Here is a 26,734-nt window from a genome sequence, read left to right on the forward strand (position 1 = left end):
TTGATTTAATATCGGCATTGAATTGCTGTTCATGGCTAACACTTATTTGACAATTGCCTCCTAAGATAGTTTTATATTGTGAAAAACTTCTTTCCATTTCACACAACGTTAAGTTACACTAAATTATATTGAATAATTCCACAGGGAGAGAGAAATCTTTCGGTAAGATGGAGAATTTGCCTTCCAGAGGTCTTGAATTTCTTACACCTCTTGGTATCCAGGGGTTTTTAAGTTATGTTAATTATTTCGGAGGACATTAAGCAATCCACCAAATGGAAACACGGGTGAATTCCTGACTCAATCTTATACCTGGTGTTCCGTTGTTGGTTTGTAATTAGGGCGGGGATTCACATATGAAGGGTACAAGGGGAAAAACGATCAAGGTCCATCAAAAATCGAAATTCAGTTAATGATGCTATCTTATAGTGGAAAGGAAGTACTATCATGTGGTCTAGCTAGTAATAAGAAATAATTGTTCTTGACATTCCACTACGTCAATTTCTATTAAATATACACATAACAAAGTATTAAGTGCTTAAACTTTAAAATTCGTTTTTCTCGAAACTTTCTAAAATGGACCTTGATCGTTATTCCCGTGTACCCTTCATATTTCATCACTATGCATCTTTGTATTCACGTGGTGATCAAAAGGATTGAGACCGATACCAGTAATGTAAAATGAAATAAACAATTTATTCTTATTATGATGTATAGGCATTAACAAACTGAAAATATGATACATTTTAGAAACGCGAAGATATGGATTTATTTGCAACATAAGGCCACATTTACCAAATTAAAAAATAGATAATTCGTGTAAATAATTTATCAGCATATATTTATAACTCCTGGAGAAATATATACCATACAAGTGCAAAATGAGGTCTATTAATAACAGAAAAGGTCATGAACGAGCTATATTGGATAAAAGTACGAAAAAAAATGCAATACAATAAATTAATATGAAGTAAACTGAAGAGAAAGAATGCAGTGATTGAATTCCTTCCCTTACTGAATATGGATGGAAACCGTGGAGAAAGAGAACTATGATGTGCACTTCATAGATAAATCAGGGAAAAAATCACAAAGCACATTGAAAAATTAGTTACAACTACAACTAATACACCTAGGACTAAAATATTACAAACACCACAATAACCATCACCACTATTTATGGCCTAATTTGTTAAGTTAATGATAATTAGTCAATATTTATGAAAATAATTATTGAAGTATGAAATAATAAACTGTTATTTTATAATTTACTTGATTCTTAATTAAATTAATCGCTTTGCATGAAATAACTTAAGACAGAAAATTAAATGGCACTATGTACTCAATTCCAGGTTGCAGCATCCGTATAAATTCAGATCTGCCAGAACCACAGCCTTTACTTCTCATACCAGGAGGAAGCAAGGATGGCAATGGGTTCTATCTTCCAGAAGACGCCCAAGGCATTGTCAACATAAATGCAGGAGAAGATATACTCTTGGCATGTGCTGGCAACAGCAACTACTTGAAATTTGCAGGCTCTGGTACCAAAACTGCACTAGCAACTTGCACGTCTGGTACAACTTTTACTGTTAACTCTGACAGCTATGACTTTGCGCAGTTCGCATGCAACAGTTATCCATTCCACGTTGCAAGGGCATCTGGTGGCAAATGCTATGATGGTACCAAGCTTGAAATTGAAATTGGATTTGAAGTTGAGTCGGATTTTTATAAAATCATAGATATTTGTTTTGACGAAAGTCTTCTTAGCAGTCTTTACAGTAAGTTCACACTTGTGTCTGGTATCGGTGGTTATCAATCTGGTTTTCCACGGCCAAGCTTCATACAAGACGACTTTTACCCAGGACTTTCAGTGAATGATCTTTATACAAGAAATACACAGAGAGAGACAATCAGCAACATTCTTGGCTCTTCACAATTGGGTGATGAATATATTGACTCGTCATCTGATTATTTCTTGGCTAGAGGACACTTAACAGCAAAGGCAGATTTTGTTTATGGATCACAACATAGAGCAACATTCCATTTTGTTAATGTGGCACCACAATGGCAAACGTTCAATGGAAATAACTGGAATGCTCTTGAAATGAGTGTTCGGACATATGCTGATAAAAACAAGCTCACTCTTGATGTCTATAGTGGTACACATGAAGTAGCAACATTGCCAAATGTTAATGGAGTAGAAACAGAGTTGTACCTTTATGTTGACAGCAATAATAACAAAGCAATTCCAGTGCCAAAATTTTATTGGAAAGTAGTATACGATACAAAAACACAAGCTGGAATTGCTTTTGTAGGTATTAATAATCCATATGTTACAAATCCTCAGGAAGACTATTTACTGTGCCAAGATATTTGTTCTAAACTTTCATGGCTTCAATGGGACCAGAAGAATATTCAAAAAGGATATTCTTACTGTTGTGATGTTAATGAATTGAGATCTAAAATTGACACTATCCCAGATTTCACAGTAAGCAGTGTTCTGACATAATTGTAAGCAGAAACTTCTTCTCTATAAGGACTTGTGATATATTTTTAGGATAATTTTCCCGGAATATACAAACTTACTATGTATTAACAGTAAAATCTCAAAGAATAATACACTTTCTTAACCTGGAACTTTGTCTATTTTACATTTTAATTATTTTCCTGGAAATAAGCTTTTATGTTGTCTCTGTAATGCCATTAAGTAAAATAACATTAAGTTCTTATACTGCTTATGCCTAATTTTATTTCATTTTATTTATCGAAACGATAATAGCTTGTGTATTAATAGGCTACCATATAGGCAGAGCATATTGTACAATAGACATAATTCATACCACAATACTACTACAACTGAAACAAATTCAAAATCAATATACAGGAAGGGTTAAAAGTCGCTTCCCCCAAACATTTCCTTACATTTAATTACATTCAAGTTGCATTTGACTACACATTCCTTTACAGATTTTGTTCAAAATGGAGACCCTGTTTTTCGATACACAATCCACTGGGATCTTCAGTTCCCTCAGAAAGATTGTTACCCAAAACTGTAAACTTAATGAATGAAAGGGAAAACCGTCTGCATCACAATAAAGTGGAAATGCTTATTTTAATGAGAAATTTATCCTTAGAGCAATGGTCACATGTTTAAAAAACATATCATGAAGGCTAATGTTGGAACTTTAAGGACAGATTTATAACATTGTGTGTTATTGGTATGTAATTCAGATTCAATTCAGTATATGCTATTAAATTAATAGTTTAGGACATGTTTAGATATAATTTCAGAAGTATATTCAGTTTATAACCAATTAAAAAATTTGTACATAGTATAGACAGTTTTGTTTATAACAATTGATAGGATTATCGACTGTAGGAACTACAGTTTATAGTACAATCAATACTATTGCAAGTGACTATTGCCCATATCTACTTACGGTATATTTTTGATTAATTCTTAAACTTGACATATTATGAGCCAGTAAAAAACAGATTGTGTCTACACTAAACCAACAAACTTATAAACTGTTTTTTATTCTTTTATGCAAAATTGTTGGGAGAAGTTCACGCTTTCTGTAATCATGAGTCCTGTCATCAGTGAGTCTAATGGTAATTATTTTATCTGGAAACCCAAACACAGCTCAAGGTTGTGGTAATCAATCCCTTCAGCGAGTTGGGTTGGCGAACTAACAAGTAAGTCTATGGGAGACTTGGAATTACACTGAATGGCAAAAAGAAAGTGGAACACTTCACATTTTTATAAAAATCTTAATTTATTACAATAAAAAGATATTTCTCTTCAAATATTTATGACAATTTTACGAAAACAACATATTTTATTATAGAAAATAATGAAACATTATTAGCAACATGCATGTAACTCACAATTTTTTGTAACTTTCGCAGATCTTGAAATTTTGAAATTACATCACATTACGATTTTGTCAATTTAGGGCCAGTGAAAACAAAGTTAATGTTTACACTGCACCTCTTGAAGTCACTAATCACTAAAAACGGATATTTCCACCCCTGGCCTCTATGACAGCCTTTAAGCATTGAGACATACTGCCCACTAACTGTTGGAGGACATCATGGGGGATGAGATCCCACTCCTCCAACAATGTTATTCTCAACTGAGCCAAGGTGTTGACGTCACGCCATTGGATATTCCTTCCGAACATACTCTACACATGCATCAATAGGATTTATGTCAGGACAACGAGCTGGTGGCCAGTCTAGGGTTCGTATTCCAACTTCCTGTAGATACTACACAACACAACAAGCAATATGTGGACGAGCATTATTGTGCATGAGTATAAAGTTCTGGCCAATGAAAGGTGCAAAGGGCATCACATGGTCCTCCAGGATCTCTTCGATGTACCTCAGTACATTGAGGATCCCGCGATCGACGAACATGACTCAGTGTAGGCCACATTGCTGATGACGGCCCACAGCACTACTGAGCCGCTCCCAAATGGAGTCCTCGAGAAAGCAACTGGCAAGTATCTCTCTCCAGACTTTCTCCACACCCTTTCTCGTCCATCAGCAGACCTCAGGTTAAAGCAGCTCTCATCAGTGAAGAGGACAGTGGCCCACTGCTATGGAGTCCATCCCTGGTACACTTCCCTGTGCCATGGTTCGAGATGGGGTCCATATGCAGGTTTTCTGGACAGAAGATTAGCTTTGCAAACCTTCTCCTCACTGTTCTCTCACTCACTCTCACATGCCTGACATTTTCCTGTCGATTTCTTGCCTGTACTACTGTGGTATGGCGATCATATAGAACTTGCAGGGTGAGAAATCTGTCATCCCTGATACTTGTGCTTCTCCTGTAGCCGTTCCCCGTCTCCTGTCGTATTTTTTAAGTTTCCTATAGCGTTGCATTGCACAGTGAATGTTACTGAGTGATGCTCCAATGACCCAAGCCACATAACGAAGGCTACATCCACCCTCCATCAAAGTAACTGCCCTTGCGAAATCTTTACAGCTAAGAGGCAAGTTTTACTCACAACAGCACATGAATAACCAATTAAAATTTTAGCAAATGATTCAAAATGTTTTCCGATATCCATAGATCATCAATAAGGATGTCGACCTGGTTGGCGAGTTGGTATAGTGCTGGCCTTCTATGCCCAAGGTTGCGGGTTCGATCCCCGGCCAGGTCGATGGCATTTAAGTGTGCTTAAATGCGACAGGCTCATGTCAGTAGATTTACTGGCATGTAAAAGAACTCCCGAGGGACAAAATTCTGGCACATCCAGCGATGCTGATATAACCTCTGCAGTTGCGAGCATCATTAAATAAAACATAACATTTAACATTCAATAAGAACACCATTTTAATTACATATTAATTATTTGCAATAAAAAAAATTTATGTTTTTTTTGTATCTCCGGATAATTTAATGTTTCAAACTTTCAGAGTTTCCCCACTTCCAGTCTTCAATTATAGCCCTAAAGTCATAAGGTCTATTGGATGATCAATGAAGCGCTGAAAAGAACAATTTCTTTCATAAGAAATCTGGAGACGGAACAGGCCATATACAGGGCCTATGCTGTGAGCCTGTGATGGTGATTTAATCCGTGTCCCGCGAACAGACAGCTATTCAGATGGCATTAGGTAACTGTCATATGATGTAAAATATCTCAAGTTCTGATTATACAGTGATTGACATAAATACAACTGCATTTCCTTGAAAAATCAATTTTGTCAATGTCCAGTTTAATTAAGCTTTATTGCATTTCGATTTTGGTTTCAATGCTTGGAATGGGAAAGGATTTCTTTTATAAGTTGGTCACATACTATAGTAAAAAAACAACATATTTACAAGAACATGTAAAACATCTCAAAATTAAATAAAAAAGTAAGCTCTACTCAATACAATATTGCAATCAGAATAACTAAACAATTTACATTAATTAATAATATATATTTATTTTACTAAATATTTAAAATACTTTGGCCTTTACAGAAAATACTAGCACTTAATCTTTAAAGAACTAAACAGTTCTTTATATAATATAGGCTCATGCCAGTAACTGCAAGTAATTACAAACATTGCATTTTTAAAAAGTTAACAAACCAAAGTTGACAGAAGAATAATCAACATGTATGACTAGAATATATTAAGCAGTTATCACATCGTGTCTTCTATATGGCATTTGTGCTTAGAATGCTGAGATACACAGTAAAGAGATCTCAAATAAATCATCTGCAGGCCACTTGAAATAAATTTTTATCTTGCTAAAATTATTGCCATGCATGATATATTAAAAACAAATTGCTTAATTTATGGTCATTAAAATAGTAAAGACGTTATGTTAAAATGTTTCCAAATTTTATAACTTTAAAATAATTTTACAAAATTATATTGCTGCACACATTAATGTTATTGTTACACATTGTAGCATCTTCTGTTCAACAAAGAAAAAGGTTCTTTACTACGCATCTTCATACAGAATTTCTGAAATGTTCACATGACACAGACAAATATTAATCAATATCTCTCACTTCTTTTAAAACCACTTTCAACTCACAACAAGTTTCTTAAGATATAATTACTTTAAAAGATAAAATCTATCAATTCGAGTAGGCTGCTTTGATTACGTAGATTATTTTTGTTACGTTATCAGCTAAAAGACCATAACCATAAGCAAAAAATCCTTTTCATTAACGTTTCTAGATGAATTATAACTAGTAAAGAATAACTGCACCAACTTTCAGAAATCTTCGAGCATGTTCCACCAATTTCTCGAAAGACATAAAATATCTAATACCAATACATTATCTATGTATATTTAGAATTATGGAAAGTACCATCCAACTAAAACTAACAGTAAACTTAGAGACATTATTCGCTGCACAAATGACTGCCGATTCCGAGAGAGACGTTGGCGCTGCTTCATGCGATATGATCCATCTCCTGTGCAATGTTTATGTCTTAGTTTGCCTACTGGCTGCCGGCAGTCATTCGTGAAACGAGTAATATACGTAAGTGAAACAGTCAATTGATACTTAATTTGTTTATAAGTAATAAGAATATGTACTAATTCAGAGACACTGACATTTATACAACAATACAATACTATGAATATAGTATGTTACCATGATATAGTTAGTACCTTTTGCGGGCAAAACTGTATATTATACTTGAACTTACTATTTTCACATAAATATTAGATGCTATAATTAAAATATTAATAGGTTCTACCTTCCTTTTTGTTGTTTTTATGTCTGTGGTTTAATATTATCAGGGAAAGGATTTATATGTAAATACATATTTACTTATAAAGCTAATATAATTTATATTTTGCATTATCTTTATGTTTCACAATGTGTAGGGTTGAAAAATCCTACTTTTATTTTCCATATTTTTCCATATTTTAGAGTTTAGTATATATTTTCGTTAATTTCCATATATTTTCCATATTTCATATAAAACAGTCCATATTATATTAGGTTTAACAATAAAACAAAACAAAATTCCATTAACTTTTAAAAATACATTTCAACAATAGAGATTTAAACACATGTTCAGTAATCCCTTTAACATCAGAGTTATTTGAAAATTAGCAGTCCTATCAACAATGGGAAAGTAAGTTACAAAACTGTATTAATTTAATTTAAAATTTTTAACAGACTTCAGTTGTGCAGCTCAACAGTTAAATGCCAGTCAGAGTACACATAGGTTCAGTTTTGTAAATCATACTATAAAGACGGTAAATATGCCAAAAGTACGTCATTCAGTCAATTTAAAATCAAAACTAACAAGTTACATTTCAGAATTTAAAGAAGATGGTTTATCAACTGACAATAAAATATTATTTTGTAATTTGTGTCAGTGTGCAGTATCATCTACACAAAAGTTCCTGGTGCAACAACACATTACAACTAGTAAACATCAGGCCAATAAACAACTAAATTCCAAGCAGAGACAATTGTTTTTAACACAACCAACAACATCGAATGTAAGATCTGAGTTTAACATCGACCTGTGCCGTTCTCTCATCTCTGCTGATATTCCTCTCTACAAACTAAAGAATAAGGTCTTCAGGGAATTCCTTGAAAAATATACTCAACATACAATCCCGGATGAGTCAACACTTAGGAAGACGTATGCTCCATCCATCTACGATGAGACAATACAGAAGATAAGAGATGAAATTAAAGATAGTTCAATTTGGGTTTCCATTGATGAGACTCCCGACAAAGAAGGTAGACTTGTTGGTAATGTAGTTATCGGTTTGTTAAGTGAACAATATTCTGAACGAATTCTTTTACATTGTGATGTTCTAGGAAAGTGCAATAACAAAACTATAGTTAAACTGTTCAACGAAGCTATGGGTATCCTGTGGCCAAAGGGTATTATGTACGATAATGTGTTATTCTTTATTAGCGATGCTGCCCCTTATATGGTCAAAGCTGGACAAGCATTATCTGTTGTATATCCTAAATTGACTCATTTTACTTGTGTGGCGCATGCATTTCATCGTGTGGCAGAAGTGGTCAGAGACAATTTCCCTAAAGTAGATTTGTTGATTTCATCAGTGAAAAAAGTATTTCTCAAAGCTCCCAGTAGAGTTAACGTGTTGAAAGAAATGTACCCTGAAATTCCATTGCCACCAAAGCCAATTTTAACTAGATGGGGTACATGGCTAGAAGCAGTTGAATATTATGCCGAACATATAGACTCTATTAACAATGTTCTCCTTGCATTGGACTCTGAAGATGCAGTCTCAATTGATACTGCGAAAACAGTTACCTGTGACATAAGTGTGAAGAATGACTTAGCTCACATTCAGCATACATTTTCATGCATCATAAAAACGCTCAAAAGTCTCCAAAATAGGCACCTTTCACTATCTGAAAGTTTTGAAATTATAAATAGTACTGTGGAACAACTGAATCGTGGTAGAGGTAAAGTTGCAGATGCAGTAAGAGCTAAGGTGGACACTGTACTTTCAAAAAACCCTGGATATGAAGAACTACAAAAGGTTGTTGCTGTGATGAGTGGTGAATCAACACTGAAGATTAACTTGGACTTATCCCCAGCAGACATTGTGAAATTGAATTATGTACCAGTTACTTCTTGTGACGTCGAACGCTCTTTTAGTCAGTATAAATCTATCCTCAGAGACAATAGAAGAAGATTCACTTTTCAGCACTTGAAAGAAATGTTTGTAACCTATTGTTATGGTAACAGACAATAAAAATTGTGTTTTGTTGAAACTGCATTGGAAGATAAGGTACGTCCATTATATTTTTTGTTTAGTTTGATTAAAATGTACCAATATTTAACGTACATAGTCATTTTTTTATAATTTTAAGTCCATATTTAATTCCATATTTTGGTAAAAATCCATATTTAATTCCATATTTTGGTAAAAATAACTACATATATATTTACATATTTCATATATTTTTAGTCCATATAAATCCGTTCCCTGAATATTATGTACAATCAAAATGTTAAATGGCTAAAAAAAATAATCACAAAACAGTTGAATGTCTGTATTATCCATTAATAAAAGGTGGCCTGCAGATGAAAATAACTTAAGACCTGCAATATAACAGCAATTAATATGGGTATATTAATTATATTCATTGATGTAAACCATATCTGTATTTGACACCAGGGCCACTTTAAATCATTGGTGTAGTAGAGGTAACCTTATATTTACCATACTTCTCTAAAGAGAAAGTAATCATAAAGTCTGAAACCTGTTTAAAATTTACTATCTGAGAGAAGTAAAAGAACATACATAATTTAAACATGACTAAAGCTTAGAACTGCTTCTTTGACCAGAGCTTCATACAGAATTTACTAAACTAAATGTGAATCTAAGTAAATTGACTGAAAATGGCTGTATTCTATCACATATTAACTTAAAGTGCAATACTGAACATTGGAATGGAGCTATTTTTTGAACTACATTTTTGGCATAATCAAATATAAGCAAGTTTATAGTTAAGATCTCTGTCAAAGAATTACGCACAAGATAGCTATACTGGTACAAGAATATGACAAAAAGACAGTTATTCAGTTTGTTTATGGGATTAGTGGCCCTTCACAATAGCTAAACATATTTACATTCATATGGTTGAAAATCTGACGTATTTGTTTTTTCGCTGATTATGAGTTATGAATTTTCAGAAAAAATATTTACATTTTATTACAAAAATGCAAACTGGATTTGTCACAACAATTATCACAAAACTATATATTATCCAAATAGAAATAATACAACTTATTTGAAGACAGCTACTATTTGAAGTACATCAAAATAAAAATACAGTAAAGTGAAGTCATTTTATAATACATTAGTGTACATAAGAGAGAAATATACAGTAGGCTATGTTTCATACAATGAGAAAATGTATTATAATATATTGCATAACTACAAGTTTTATTAATAGTAGGTAATTGCAAAATGGTGATGCAATTTTCCCTTCGAATATTGTGAGAACACAAATCATTGTATATGAAGTTGAGAATTTATAAATATTGGTAAAAATGAATGAAACCATAAAATGATATTGGTTACTTAATGATGAAAGATAGAAAACTTGTTTGTAATAATATAATTTTTAATATCCAACAAACAATTATCATAAAGCTAACGAACAAAATTATAGCACCTTCTTAGACGACTTTTGTTTCAGTTAACATAAGTGTCAGAATTGCATTATAAATATTATAAAAATGTGTTTACACATATTTCCTTAATTCAATACTTTCTTTAGCAAAGTACAAATAGGTACTATTAAGAATTACAAAAAAATGAAGATACATTTAAATTTAATGCTTTCATTAATTAAATACTACATATTACACATATTTGCATGTTTAATTCTTCTCAGGAAATATCTGTCTTATCTGCCTGAACAAAATGATTCTTATTGATAAATGCTTATTAAACTTGACATTTAGAACTGATACAATGGAACTCCAGTAAAACTGATCAGTAATAATAGTTTTAATGAATTTTGAAACGCCTGAATGTGTTAGTCAAATTCCATGATATCTAATTTACTATAGGCCGGTTATGATCTTCGGAAGAGGGGGCAGGCGGAGACTTATTTCATACAATCGACTAATAAATAATCTGACCATCAAATACTCTGTTAATTTACCTGACAGTCATTAACTGTTGGTTCAATTCTGTGGCCATTTTATTATTTTGCACACGCAAAAATGTAGGTTCTAAGAGAAAATCTTTAATAAAAGTTGCAATGTTTGCACTGACCAGACTTCCTACAAAATGTCAGCGGCCATACTGTACATAGCTCGATATAGAATTTTTCACACAATATAACTTCAATCTATTAACTACCTATTAACTAACATTTTGCTATCAAATTTTGTAAAAATCAGTCAAATTAAACAAATCCAGGCAGATGAATCACAGAAAATACAATATAAAGATGCATGTCACTTACGGACAAGTTAATACACTTAGAATAAAAAAAAAATATATTGAGAATTATTGTGTACACTATAAAACCAGATGTATGAATAAACAACGAATTGCACACTCTTTTTAATTTGAATACTTCCACTTCTGCTTAACATTATGATGCTCTTTGCTACATATATCAATCAAATTCGTAGCAATTCGATAGTTACGGTGCAGGTAGTAGTAATAAATTGTGTCATGTCATTAATCTGATAAAATCAAATATTCTGACCTATCTCTACTGGCAAAGAAAGACAATACTGTTAATCAACAAGACGAAATTAAGTATTAATGTACACTTCGATTCAAACACATAGATAATTACTCTTTTCATTGTGAAAAAGATTTTAGAAACCTGCGTTCACATTTTATTTCTCAGACATTTCGAACCTACTTACAGTTCAGACTTGGGTCACCTATACCATTGGGATCATTACACTATCCTTCCTCAAACCATCATTTATCATATCATGTGAAAAGTCCGAATCTTTAATTGAGGTCATGAACAGTCTCAAAGTTAAATAGTCTGAGATCCTGGAGGTTGTGACGTGTTTTTCTGTTTACCACAGTCCCCTTACAAGAAATTATTACAGATAACTCTATTACCTAAAGTTTTCAACCAAAATACAGTTTAATATAAACAATTTTTCCATATGTAAGAAATATTCAAACTAGAACTGCAATTCAGTCTTTATAGAATATAACATGATTGAAATGAATAACTAAATTTTCTACATGGCATACACTGACAAATTAAACAAGATGTTATTAATTTGTTATAAGCAAATTACAAATAATAAAAATCTCAAAGTTTGAACATTATTTGTGATATATATGTGGAAATGATGCTGCAGAATGTGAGACTGTCAGATTTATAAAAACAAACAGAAAGTAGAGTCGACTTGTAAATCCTACTATAAGGCTTACTATATCCAAATATTTGAAAAGCAGAAATGTAAAGGTCCACCATAACTATGAAATGTTAAGTTGGCTGACAAACAAATATCAAATACCCAAATATCATGTAAAAGTGGTTCAAGCAGCATTATGTTTAAGGATAAACTTGTATGAGTAATCATAAAAATCATTGTTTATGTATGCAATTCCATCCATAATAATTCTGATTGCATACATAAGTTATTTATAGGACATTGCATTTCGCCGGTCTACAATAGATTGTGTGTCGGCTGTGTGCTTGATAATTCCCTCTGTCATTATCACTATGCACTGCCATGATCTCTCAAACAAGTGGGAATACATGTTCAGAGGTATTTTGATACACATACAATAGGAATACATACTGTACCTCAGTTTCAGTTTGACTGTGAATGAATATAATTTATTTCTTTCAGTTGTTGTGTGGCAATACTCAACCAATATATATTGAGGGAATGTATATATGGAACATGACAGTATATATACAGAGTGACTCATAAGTACCTGTAAAAACTTTGTGGACGTAATGTAGAGGTAAAAATGAAACTAAAATTTTCTATACAACTTTTCCTGCAAATCCTTACTTTCAGAGTTATGATGCATAATGCCATATCTTGCCAGGCATCAAAAACATGGGCCAGTAAAGCCTTCGGTTGAGTCACATTCGCATACATAATAACTGCGTTAGATGTTTGTTATTCGTACACCCCACTACAGTTGATTCCGACCTGATAGGACTTTGTTTACTGTACGTATGTTTAATTGTATGGCATTGTTGCAGTTCCTACCGTCACCAAGTCCTGTAGGTACACATTCATTTTGTCGTTAGTTCAGTAGGCTTCAGTTGTGTACGGTACGATAGATCGTGCAACACCAGTTGCTTGGCCAGCCAGATCACCAGACTTCTACCTTTGGAGTCGTCTGAAGACACTCGTTTATGCCACTCAAATTCCGAACATAGCATAACTACAACAGTGATATCAAAATAGCTATGAAACAGTTCGGAATGAGTTGAATGGGGTTTGTAAAATTCCAATATCAGTATATACCTATGTACAGTAAACAAAATCCTATCAGGTCGAAATCAACTGTAGTGGGGTGTACGAATAACAAACATATAACACAGTCGCTATGTAGCCGAGCATTACAAATCCGAAGGCTTTACTGGTCCACATTTTTGATACTTAGCAAGATAAGACATTTTGCATCATAACTATGAAAGTAAGGATTTGCGGGAAAAGCTGTATAGAACGTTTTAGTTTTACCTCTACATTACACCCACAAAGTTTTTTCAGGTATAAACAATAAGTTGGTTGTGTAACAAAACAAGACTAAGACAAAAGTGCTGTGTGCTTACGGACGAAAAACTCGATGAAATAGAAGGTGCTTTGAAACGTAGTCATCAAAAGTCTCCTAGAAATGTAGCACTGGAGACAAGAATTTTTAAAGTCCTTCAGGATTTCTAAAGTTCAGGAATTACAGTCCCTAGATTACAACTGTAGACTTAATTTTTGTAATTGGAAGTTAGAAAAAGTAAATAAAAGAAATTGCTCTCAGGTCGATTTATTTTTTTTTTCCAAAGAAGCTTGGTTTTATCTGAATGGCCAGGTGGCATCACATAATAACAAATACTGATCAGCAGAGAAGCCAACAATCAGGAATAAGACTCCACTGTATGATGAAAAAATAGGGCTATAGTGCGCCATCAATACCTACAGAATTATTGGACAGATCGTTCATGAATTAACAATCAACTGCGCAGGGTTCAAAAGTGACATTTTGGAACCATTTTTTGATGAATTAATATAATCTTAATTTGTCTAGGACTAAACTGAATGTAAAATTATTAGCAGAATTTCTGGCTTCCTCATTCCCAAGACCTCACACTTTGTGATTTATATCTCTGAGTGTTAAAAAACAAAGTGTACAAAAGAAATCCTCATGTCCTTAAAGGAAATATAAACAGACAGATTAGGTGCATTAATGTAGAGGAACTGTTGAGTGTGAATGTCAATTTCCTTTGAAGATGTGAAATGTGTTAGAGAAAATGAATGTCACTTTAAGCAGCTGCTGTGTTATGTTACATATAACTAATTTTAATTTGGTGAAATCAGAGACTCTGGCAGAACACAATGGTGAGGATCAGAGCAATATTGGGCAAGCAGCTGATACACGGTCTATTAGGCCTCTTTCACATTAGACAATCGATCGGTGCAATTTGTTGTAAAACACATTTTAACATAGAATCGGCCACTTTGCTTTCATATAAGGCAAGTGCAGCTGAAGAGCTGGTCAACAGCTGCTTGCAGTCTCTCACTACTGCAACAAGTTTTCGTGATTTTGATTGTACCGACTCAGAGTGGGACATTATTCTCAAGTGCGCCATTCATACTATACAACTGATCAACCTTATACAGTCAGTTTTGCTTCATAAAAGTGTGCAGCAAAATGTTTCATTATTGTCCTCTTGTGGGCTAATTTATTGAGTGTGATTGTAGATCATCAAATTACTTTTTGGACATTCGGAAATAATTTTTAAAAATTCCTTTCATCCTCACGTAGATTGTCATAAAGTGAATAGTACAATCCCTTTTCAAGTTTAGCACTCATAATAGGATGAACGTGATATTTCCTTGCCCTTCTGCATTTCCTATTTTTCAACAGCAAAGAAAGCAACAATACCTCATCATTTTTCGGCACCATCACGAATGACACAAAGAAAAATATGCAGTCAATGAGATTAGCTTGCTCTTCAGTCACGACATCAATGGCTAATCACTGCAATCAATGTTGTGATCAATTGTCTAGTGCGAAAGAGGCCTTAGAGACTGGAGAAATGTATATTAATAAGGTCTGAAAATGAAAGATAATTAAATTAGCTAAAATAATGGGCACAAAGTTAGATAAACAACTGAGCACCAGTTTCCTATGCTGGAGTTCCAAGTGAAATTTGTGGTAGATAGAATGTGCTAACAGAAATTTTCTTAGGTATTAGGGTCCCTTCAGACGAGGCCACTTTCAGTGGTGTGTTAGTGGCGCTGCTAAATTTTTGTAGATAATATTTCAGTCTTCCAGTGAACATGGACGTAGAAGGAGATATACTTCTAGCAAATATGTTCATACGGAGAAAGAATAGACGTAAAAATAGAAGAAGAGTTTGAGTCCATCCATTAGTTTTGGAAAGACTGAATCGAGGACTATTCCATACCTTGTTTCATGATTTACATCAGGACAATAAAAATATTAATTTAAAATTACGCAAATGAGGAATGATATGGCATAAAACATATTTTTGTTTACTTTTTAAGAATTCAAAATTAAATATAATAGGCACCAAACATGAAACCAATCATAGCATGTACAAGTAATTCAACCAATATATTAGAAATAGGTAACTTATCTGTAGGATAATAGCAAAGTCCAAGGCCGTGGTGTAATTGAACCCAGGTTCAAACCTGAGATCAGCTAATTTTTCATCTTTGTTAATATTTTATTTAGTACATTATTTTTGACGCGTTATTTTATTTTAACGTGAAATAAAGGGGATTTTACTACATAAATAACATATCCATAAATCGCACTAGTCCAGCTAGTCTATGATTATATTATTATTATTATTATTATTATTATATCATTATTATCGTCATTCTATATTATTCTGTCGTGATATATTTTTCTAATTAAGCCTGTACACTGTCATGACAGAGTAGGGAATTTGTAGTCCAACAGTCGTCCATTAGCAGCAATACTGATGCACGTTCACATTGCCACTAAAAGTGGCCTCGTCTGAAGGGACACTTACTGTTACTTTGCCGTAATTCCAGAATTTCTTCATGAACATGGTCATCACCGATTATAGCAACTACACTATCATATCTTCCCCAGGAGATCAACACCATGCGATCCCTACAACTAACGCTCTATGGAGTACCTAACAATGGAGGTTCCCTGAAGTTGGTGCCAATACATGAGTATTCGGGGATGGTACTATACACCCCACCAAGGCAAGCAATTATATATTACTCCATTATAAATTTTCGACCTAGAATATTATAAAACAACAAAAAGATGAAAACCGTACACATATATAATTACTCAATTCTAGGAAATTATGTATTTGAAAGGACGTAACGTCAGACAGAAGTAAAAGTCGAAATACAAGACAGCAAAATGTGGCCAATTATATTATGAAATTTAGAACAGTTACCATTTATCCTATCAAATGACCACATTTGTCAGTATATAGTAATAAACTTTATACGTAAAGGACAGCGTATTGTGAGCCAACATAATTGTATTATATCGAAGGTGCAGTTTATTTCACAACTAATTTTACAATACATGTAAAGTATCTTTCACAGTTTCTAATCAAACTCGAAATATGTAAAGCAACATAATATTTAGCACTGTAATTTTTTACAATTCATGTTCGAATTTTTCAGATAAGCCAATAACTTCTTAATATTAATACACTGTTGTTTCCGTCTACATGACTTATAAAAATAAAACTTTATTATTAAAACAAATTAATGCTTTACGTCATACTATTTGTTTTTATTAAAACTAATGTACACGTGAAAGTTTTCGTTTTTTGGCCTCTTCAGACGTGTGATTACAACACCTAATAAATTGTAGTTACTTATTAATATGCTAAAAGTTAAAATATACAGTATACAACCATGCAATTATATTGTTGTTTAGTCAACTGTCCGAAGATAGGTTTGAACCTCATAAGTGAAACCAACAACTCATAAGGCAAATAAACCAAGAGCTAATGAGGTAGGATGAACAGTTCCTTTCTGCCTCCATTACATACATTGCTGACTATAATCTTTTCGTTGTAAGAATAATCCTACAGTAAACAATGGCACGTGACTGAAGTGAGGCTTGATTGGCCGCAGTTTGGCACCAGAGATTCTCAGTAAGTGATCCTGCTTACTCCTGTACATTCTGCTTTATGTTAAACATTTCCTGTTACTCGACAAAGTAGACCTAACCTCATTACTATGCATTCAATTGCTTAGAAAACTGTTACTTTATAATTTATTAATTTGGAACTTACTATATACATTCAACACTATTTCTTTATCTCCGATTTTAAGAGGGTTGCCACTCTAGTAACCACATACAGTGAGCATGTAGAAACCATACTAACACGTGCTTATGAGAACAGGCTCAGTAGCGCCTGCATATTACAAGAACAGACTACCTTGAACCTTGGTATTACTCTTAGTATTCATCCGCTTACAACGTAAATAACAAAATATGAAAGTAGCTTTTCTTTTACATATCGTTTTACATATGTTTCGTCGTATTTAATAACGAGAATTTAATTTTTATTTTCAAATAATACAAGGTTATGATTTACAAATACAGAACTATATTTTTCTGCATCGTGTGAGTGTTTCAACTGGGAGCCAATCATGGGTATAATACCACGTGGTTGTGTTTACATTAGGATTTTTCTTACAGCGAAAAGGGTATAGTAACATACTACTGATACACTAATCAGACTTCAGATTATACAAGCAATTATTCTTCTTCTGCTACATACCGTGAAGTGAGATGTACTGCCAGGTAATAGATGTACAGTGATGGCCAAATTATTATTAGACTAAAACGTTTTTCTTTGAAACATAATATAATTCGTCATATCAACTATCAGTATAATTTACAGAGTCTATATTGTTGTAAATACAGTATTATCACAGTTTAGTATATACAGTCACGAAGTTCAATATGTAGGGAATATGCATCCATAGACAGTTGCTAACTACTAGAACCGCTACTATTGCCTCATTACAGACAATGCAAAATAGTACCGGCACAGTCTATTGTTCCTAGTACCCACAACAATTCAAGCTTCGTGACTGTATATACTAGACTGTGGTATTATTGTTTACATCTTCTGGTCTATGTTTCCAATGGTTGGATATATTTTGTCTTGCTGTGTTGGTACTATGTGTTTAATTACATACTACAGGAGATATTAAACAGTCTGTTCTCCCATGACCTGCAAAAAGGCCGGATATGAATCCAGTTGAAAATCTAAGGTGTGTACTAAAGAAGAAACTGAACAAAAAGAAGCTTACAATAAAACATGGATTCTGTTAAGCGCTGTCGATATCTGGCTAAATGATGTGGATATTCAAAGAGAGTGTCAAACTTTGGTTTCCATTATCCCTGATAAAATCAACGTGTTAATGAAGACGAAGAAGAAGAAGAAGAAGAATAAGAAAAAGAAGAAGTAATCTCCAGACTCAAATTTCCATTCATTATTTCTGCCAATAAATACAGCTTTGTGTACATTTAATCACAACACACTATATGTACTATTTATGTTTGAACCTAGGTTTAGGCACAAATATTTTAACTTTAATATGTAATTATATGGTTGTATATATTTTAAGTTTCAGTATTTTAATAAGTAACCACAATTTATTTAGATATTGTAATCACATGTCTGTTGATGCCGTAAGGTAAAAATGTTCACTTATAAATTAGCTTAATAAAAACAAATAGTATAATGTAAACCAATAATTTGTTTTAATATTAAAGTTTTATTTTGATAATTCATACAGACGGAAATAATAGGGTATTAATATTAAGACTGTAATTTCTGCTGTTAAATTTACCAAATACTATAGAATTATAGCTTAAATATGTTGAGAATAATGCTTGGTTATACATTTATTAACGTAGCATAATTAAATCGATATTATAGCTTCTTGTATAATATTAAGCCATATATTACAATAAAGAAATTGTACTTCGAGTTACCATAATAAATTACTTTTATTTCTAATAATACCATTATACTTAACAGTGACTGAACTAAATATCACACTATACGACAACTTCAACTGTTTTATCCTCATGATACGCAACTTTTCATTAACATGCAATGACAAAAGAATAATCACTAACATTCAAAATGTTAACATTCTATCTTAGTGTACATCTATCTTCAGAAACATAAGAATTTAGCCAAAGACGCTGGAGTTAGATTCTTGTAGCCACTATAAAAAATTCTACTACAAATATATCAATACATATACATGGCACTTTGCTGCCAAAGGCAACTATCAGTCCTCCTTTGCATAACTTTTTTCTTAGCATCACAACCTTGATTATAATATAATGCATTCACGTAAATGACTTGTGATTCTTGCTGTCAGTTAAATTATTCACCTTTTCTTCTGGAAATCACTTAACAATATACAATGGCTAAGATCTGTGGAACTGTTTCGTTTGATTAGCATGTGGAAGTGGGATAGCCAGAACTGATCTCGATGTTTGCTGAGGAGGTGGTTGTAAACCATGTGCAGGTTACAATCTTATTCCTGCTTTCGAGTTTCCACAGAAATATTGCTCTGCTGCCGAACTGACCTCCTTGGTTTCCAACTTTTCACGTTCTTTTTACTTTTCTATCTTGCAGTGGGAGCTTATTTCTCGAAAAGTGATTTGTACAAGCTGTTTATGCTATAATAAAAGTTATTATTACTTATGTTATTCATTGTACTGAAATAAACTGTTTACATTAGTTTTAATGAAATTAAATTATAATTAAATAAGAAACACAGTAAGCAAAGGACTTTCTAGTATATATTGCAATATTGTAAATACCGTACTGTGAATTTATAGTCTTAAGTGGCACTTTATGCAATTATTATGGTAGATGTAATACTATGAAATTTTCAAGCAAAACTGGAGAAAACAATTTGCAATTCATTTTGAGAGTGTTCAGATAAGTCTCTAAGTAATATCAAATAAATGTTTTATTATATTTTTTTCTGTCATTGACTTATCATATAATATCTTTGTATTACATATTTTACAATTTGTATGAACGTTTTCGTCATCTTTGTAACGAAATCAGATACATGTAATTTTCAATATGTTAACCTCATTTGTATGGCATTGATTGTAATATAGTAGAGTGGAACTGTTAACACAATATTAATTAAAGGTGAATGCTAAAAGACTGAAATGAAGTTAAAAAGTTAAAAACATTTTAAAATATATACTACAAGCCTTCACTTACTAATAAAACAAACATTTTTGTGTATGTTCATAATTAAAACCGTGCAATATTGTTGTATAAATCATTAATTTTATATAGTTATATGTGAGTGAAAACTCGTTTACAATTTTTTTCATGTAGAACAATTTGCATTTCATATACACTATATTACATGCCGTATCTGTAATTAGTGATTAATGTTTGTATTGTTTACATATCTATGTCATGTGAAGAAATACAATCTATGATCATGCACATGCAGATTCTTTATTTATTACATTAATAACTGCATTCAATAAGTTCAATATCATAATACTAATAAAACATCTCTCCTTTTATTTTAGATAATACTGAATTCATTTTGCAACTTAAATTCACAACATTGTTGTAAATCACTTAAAAACAGAACGTAAGTTTAATATGCACATCATTCAAAACACATTTCTATTACAATCTATATCAATCAATCAATCAATCAATCAATCAATCAATCAATCAATCAATCAATCAATCAATCAATCAATCAATCAATCAATCAATCAATCTTAATGTATCCAGCTGTTTGCTGACAACATAAAGTTCACTATAGTCCACTGTAATCTATTACAATCTATATAAAACACACTTACAATAATTTTCATTTTAGATAACCTCCGATGAAGTTCCACAATATACAGCACTGCATCATTGTAAAAACTACATAAAAATAACCACATAAGTCTAACCCCACAATCAGTTTACTTAGACATCTCTCTAACAATTAATATAATATCTCTACAATTGTCTTTCTCTTTTTAGATAATATTTCGACAATAGTTCCACAGTTTACATCATCAAATTGTATAAGACTGGAATACGAGAGCAACTACATAGACTGAAATTGTATCTATCAAACAAAAACTTCACATCACATAGGCTAAATACGTAAACAATACAAACTTTAATTAAATTACTGATTACAGATACGGCATGTAATATAGTTTAAATATGAAATGAAAATCATTCTACATGAAAAAAAATTGTAAACGAGTTTTCACTCACATATAACTATATAAAATTAATGATTTATGTAACAATATTGCAGGGTTTTAATTATGAAACATACAACACAAAAATGTTTCTTTTAATAGTAAGTGAAAGCTCGTAATGTATCTTTTAAAATATTTTTAACTTTTTAACTTAATTTAAGTCTTTTAGCATTCACCTTTAATACTGTGTTAACAATTCCACTCTACTATATTAAAATCAAATGAGGTTAACATATTGAAAATTCTATATACTCGTATCTGATGATGACGAAAACGTTGATACAAATTGTAAAATATGTAATATAAAGAGTTCCACTCTATAATATTATATGATAAGTCAATGACTGAAAAAAAAAATATAATAAAATATTTATATGATATTATGGAGAAAACATGACAAGCTCAAAATAGCCAGTCTCCACAACGTGCTTATAATTTGAAAGGATATAAAATAACGAAAATACGTGTATAATAGGTATTCCATTTGTTCATATGACAAGAATATCAGATCATGTCACAGTTGTTTTTAGCATTTGAGTGGCCACTGCTAAATGACACACAAGATAAATATTTCTACAATAATTAAATTACTTGCCATGCGTATGTTTCTATTGTAGGCCTACATGGTACCTGGGCATATAAATTTGCTTTTTATAAAATGCAGCTAGCAGTTCCAACCAAACATTAAAACCACTATTTAAAAAAAAGCTTCAATTAACATCATAAACAGATTGTGTGCTCTACTTGCAAGATTTACTAATGCTCATTTCTTCAGTCAGAGATCAACACTGGCTGGTCCCATTCCATTATACCCAGATCAGCCAAATTTGAGGTTAGAAACAAAATACAATCTTTTAGGGTGCTATTCATAGACATTTCGCAGCATGTGCTACGAGCGTACTAAGCTAGCCCCGGCTATCCACTGGTTACTTGTACAGAATTCAAATCATATCCTATCACTAACACTGGTTTATGAATACGAAAAACGCTGATCATCCACCGGAAACCCGCGCTAAAAATGTCTATGAATACGGCCCTTGAAAGTGATTGATAATTTAATTAGTGAAACTCACTATATAGCCTATAGGCCTACTGTTTTATTACATTTTAAGAATATATAGGGCATGCAAACAACTGCAAATATTAGCCTGACATAAAAAGTAGGGTAGGTGAGAAAAGTAAGTGGAACAAAGGCCAAGGAGAGGCAGAAAAGAGGCTGCTTAGAGTTAATGTGATATGATTCAGATGGTTATGTAGTCAAGAGTATTATTACATCTGTATATATGAATTAAGGGGTAGTACATGTTATGGTACATACTGCAAACACAGCTACATACTGGATACAGTCATAAACACAGCCACTCTAATGAAATTACGGCCTAAGATTTATTTTCTGCAAAATCAATAATCTCAGCAGTTGTTAATCATCTACAAACGGTTTTCATTCACTATATTATAGCTATTTTAAATGATGATAGCAATGTAAAATTAATTGGAAGAGGAGTACGTCAAGGATGCCCTTTATCACCTACACTGTTCAACATCTACTTGGAGGATTTACCAAAGAATTGTTTTCAGAACATGGGAGGAGTGATAGTAGGAGGAAGAAGAATAAAGTGTATAAGATTTGCTGATGATATGATGTTACTAGCAGAAGAGGAGATGATACTAAGGGATATGCTACTGGAGCTAAATGACAGCTGTGAGTAGTATGGGCTGAAGATAAATGCAAATAAGACGAAGACCGTGGTCATAGGAAGAAAAGTAAAGAAGGTAAACTTGCGAATTCTAAATGAGGCAGTAGAGCAAGTGGACAGCTTCAAATACTTGGAGTGTATTATAAGCAGTAACATGAGCTGCTGTCAGGAAGTCAAAAGGAGGATAGCAATGTCCAAGGAAGCTTTTAATTGAAAAAGGAGCATCTTCTGCGAACCTCTGGGAAAAGAACTAAGGAAAAGACTAGTGAAGTGCTTTGTATGGAGTATAGCATTGTATGGGGGCAGAAACATGGACATTACGACGAAGTGAAGAGAAGCAAATAGAAGCATTTGAAATGTGGATATGGAGAAGAATAGAATGTGTGAAGTGGACAGACAGAATAAGAAATGAAGCTGTGTTGGAAACAGCAGATGAAGAAAGAATGATGCTGAAACTGCCTACTGAAGAATGCACTGGAAGGATTTGTGAATGGGAGAAGGGTCCGGGGCAAAAGAAGATATCAGACTAAGACGAAGACAGAAAATAGGAAAGATTGGAGTAAGCTGAGTTTGCAGTGAAAGACCTGCTCTTGGGCAGAACACTGAATGAAATGAAATGAATGTGAAATTGTTCAAACAATCTCGTAGATATTATGAACTAAGTATATAATAATAAATAATAGGCTATTTTACAGAACCTTGTACCAAATTAAATATCCGAACTACATTCGCTAAATATGTCTGTTAAGTTAAGGAGACTGGGTAGTGATTCCTGCACAATTAAAGCATTTAGTACAAAAGTTTAGTTAATTATTTCTAAGCTTTTAGTGGTCAGAGTGGAATAAAAATTTCCATGGTTATACAATAAATAATTCTGAATTCATTGGTATAAAAGACAACTAAAGGCAATTAATTAGTCTCTTATAAAAAAAAAACACCGTTTTCCCACTTTGCTAAATGTATCTCAAACTTTAAGTGCACATTACTTGCTACAATCTTCACTTAAATATTTCACCCTTAGTGAAACAGAAAAAAAAAAACACTTTGATTAAAAATTTTTACCTTTTTTTAATGTACATATATTCATAAATCTTCAGGTCTACTTTAAAGAATACAGGCAGCAGAGAACATTGTAAGCATTTCATGTAAATAAATTCATAGTATCTGAATGAAGTATACTTGAGTTTGAAAATCTTAACTTATGGAAAACTGTATTAAAAAATATATACATGAATTATATGTGCCGCCATATTTAAAGAGACCATTTTAAGGACTTATCTGCAGAGCTACCTCTCCATATATATTTTGTTCTATGGAGAAAATCTGTTTATTTTTTTAAACACAAAATAAAAAATAATCGGGGTTTTCACCCAAAATCATTACCCAGTTCTCTTAAAAAATTCACAATTTCACTGTAATTATATCAAAATTTATAAAACCACGACAAATAAAATAAGTATGGGTAGCTACTATTTTCAAAATTTATACATTGTTATTAGCACCAATTTCTTGACATAATTTATTATATTGGCTAGGTTAGAACAGAAATGAGCCGTAGAGGGTTTTGTTTAGAAGCTTTTCAAATCTTAATATTTTCAATATAATTTAAATATCTTTTTATGTTGGTGTTAACTATGGCATATTTACTAGTCCAAACAAATTTCATAATTGGTAGGAATACTATGTTCCCAATATATTTCATTTAGCAGTATTTCTACTGTGAAGGAATGAGCCGAGGACGAAATCATTACAGAAAATTTCAAGCACCGGGAAATTGTGATTTGGTACTGTTTTACAAGATGTCTTCAAATAAATTGCATTACATTGGAAGCAAGAGTACTAACATTTCATTTACATGTTTTTTTTCGAATAAAATGATTTTTTAGCGATATTAAATAAAAACAAATCCGTTCAAAAGTTTAGAAGAAAAGATCTGAGTAATGAGACAGACAAATGAAGATCTACATTATCGATATTACGAATGCTAAATAATTTATTTTCGTGCAAACAATAAAATAAAGTTTCTGAAGTATAACAAAACTATGTGTAATGAGAATATAAAATAAAAATAAAATTGCTTAATTGATAATAATAGTCACAGCAAATTACTAGAGGTATTTTAAAATATATAATTATTTTATGTAGCATTTAATGGCGATTTTTTATTCTACAAAATCCTGCAATTTGAAAAATAGTATTACTATGTTGTTAATATATTTATTTAAATAATTCTATTTTTATACAGAGTAATTCAGGAGGAATAGTAAATATAACAGAGAATAGCAGTATGGACTATTCTGAGTAAGAGAGTTCATAAAAACATATGTCCAATGTGTGTGGATATACAACGGTTTGAATGCTATACATGCAAAACAAGCCATACAAGTGGCATAGAAATATGGAAAGGAAGAATTCGCGACATTTAACAAGCACAGTTCATCAAAGAGTATATCTTCATCTAGTTGCAGTCTTAGTTTTTGTCTAATACTTAAAATTTCTTCCACTTTTTTTTGTGAATTTCTTATTCACAGTAATGGAAGAAGTATAATCTGTATCTCTACTTAACACAGAGAAGGAATTACACACAGTAAAAGAAATGCTCAGTACAATGAAGTGCAATAATTATAGAGAAATTAAAAGGATAGCAGAGGAAAGAGAAATAGGGTTGAAGAGCTAAGGCGTAAACTTTAGAATTGATTCAACTTTTCTACAAGCAGACTGAACTTAGGAAGTTCGTCATCTACGTCTCATGACCTGTTTTCGCGTATTAAAAACTGTCAACAAGTAATTATATACTCAAGAGTACATGTAGAATTGTAAACTATGTTTGTACAACATTAATAAACTGTATACTCCATGTTTAGGACAATAAAGAGAACGGAAGTTCTCATCTGTTCAGATGTCTCTACATGGAAGAATGCTCTTTCTTGATGTAATTACCAAATTGGTCACAGCCATCTTACATATTATATTAAACTCATTTGTCAGTCCAAGTAAGATAGACCTGTTCTATGAAACAAATTCCACAGTCTGAACAAAAATAATATGGATGATTTTAAGATTCATTAGCTCACATAGAGTAACATGGGATGACACGGTTATGAATTTTCATCACACTAATGAATACTGGGTATGATTAATGGCTGCATGTCACTAAGTATATCCAAGAGAGAGAACAGAAAGAAATGAATTTGAGTTTCAAAATTTAGATAAAAAAAATTTCAATTTAGTAACAAGATTCTAGCATGAGAATAATGCATCTTATTACTTGAATGTAATTCACTATTTGTAAACCTAATGTACCTCAATAAAATAGGATCATATGAAAATAAAACAAACAAATATTAACTTGCATTAGACAATAAAACAACGATTGGAATTAATTAACTCAAAATAACGTATATACATCAATACTCCGCATCATCAAATAATCTGTGCACCCTAATTTTGGGAGAGAAAATTAAAAAAGTGTTTGAGACGAAGTAGTACCAACCTTATTTCAAATAATGCGCGCACTCCAGTTTTTCTTTGCTAAATTCCAGAAAAAATATGCACGGAGTATTCACGTATATACGATAATATGTTTTGTTCATAACT

General features: G+C 32.2%; 2 protein-coding genes across 3 annotated transcripts in view; one reads left to right on the forward strand and one right to left on the reverse strand.

The window, feature by feature from the left end:
• The window catches only part of LOC138697988 (uncharacterized), a 29,841-nt gene extending 15,890 nt beyond the window's left edge, over nucleotides 1–13,951 (forward strand). The window contains exon 2 of the mRNA XM_069823627.1: nucleotides 1,347–13,951. Coding sequence (XP_069679728.1) covers nucleotides 1,347–2,503 — 1,157 coding nt within the window. The 3' untranslated portion in view covers nucleotides 2,504–13,951. The remainder of the gene's footprint in view (nucleotides 1–1,346) is intronic.
• LOC138697987 (spermine oxidase) overlaps nucleotides 1–26,734 on the reverse strand; it is a 79,992-nt gene that overhangs the window by 29,378 nt on the left and 23,880 nt on the right. The window contains exon 7 of one of the 2 annotated variants that reach the window (XR_011331644.1): nucleotides 18,803–19,871. The exons of the other annotated variant lie outside the window; for it this stretch is intronic. The gene's annotated coding sequence lies outside the window, so the exon portion shown is untranslated. Of the gene's footprint in view, nucleotides 1–18,802; nucleotides 19,872–26,734 lie in introns of those variants that run through there. 2 annotated transcript variants of the gene reach the window in all.

The sequence above is a fragment of the Periplaneta americana genome, chromosome 4 (genome assembly GCF_040183065.1).
Source record: "Periplaneta americana isolate PAMFEO1 chromosome 4, P.americana_PAMFEO1_priV1, whole genome shotgun sequence".
NCBI classification, from domain to species: Eukaryota; Metazoa; Arthropoda; class Insecta; order Blattodea; family Blattidae; genus Periplaneta; species Periplaneta americana.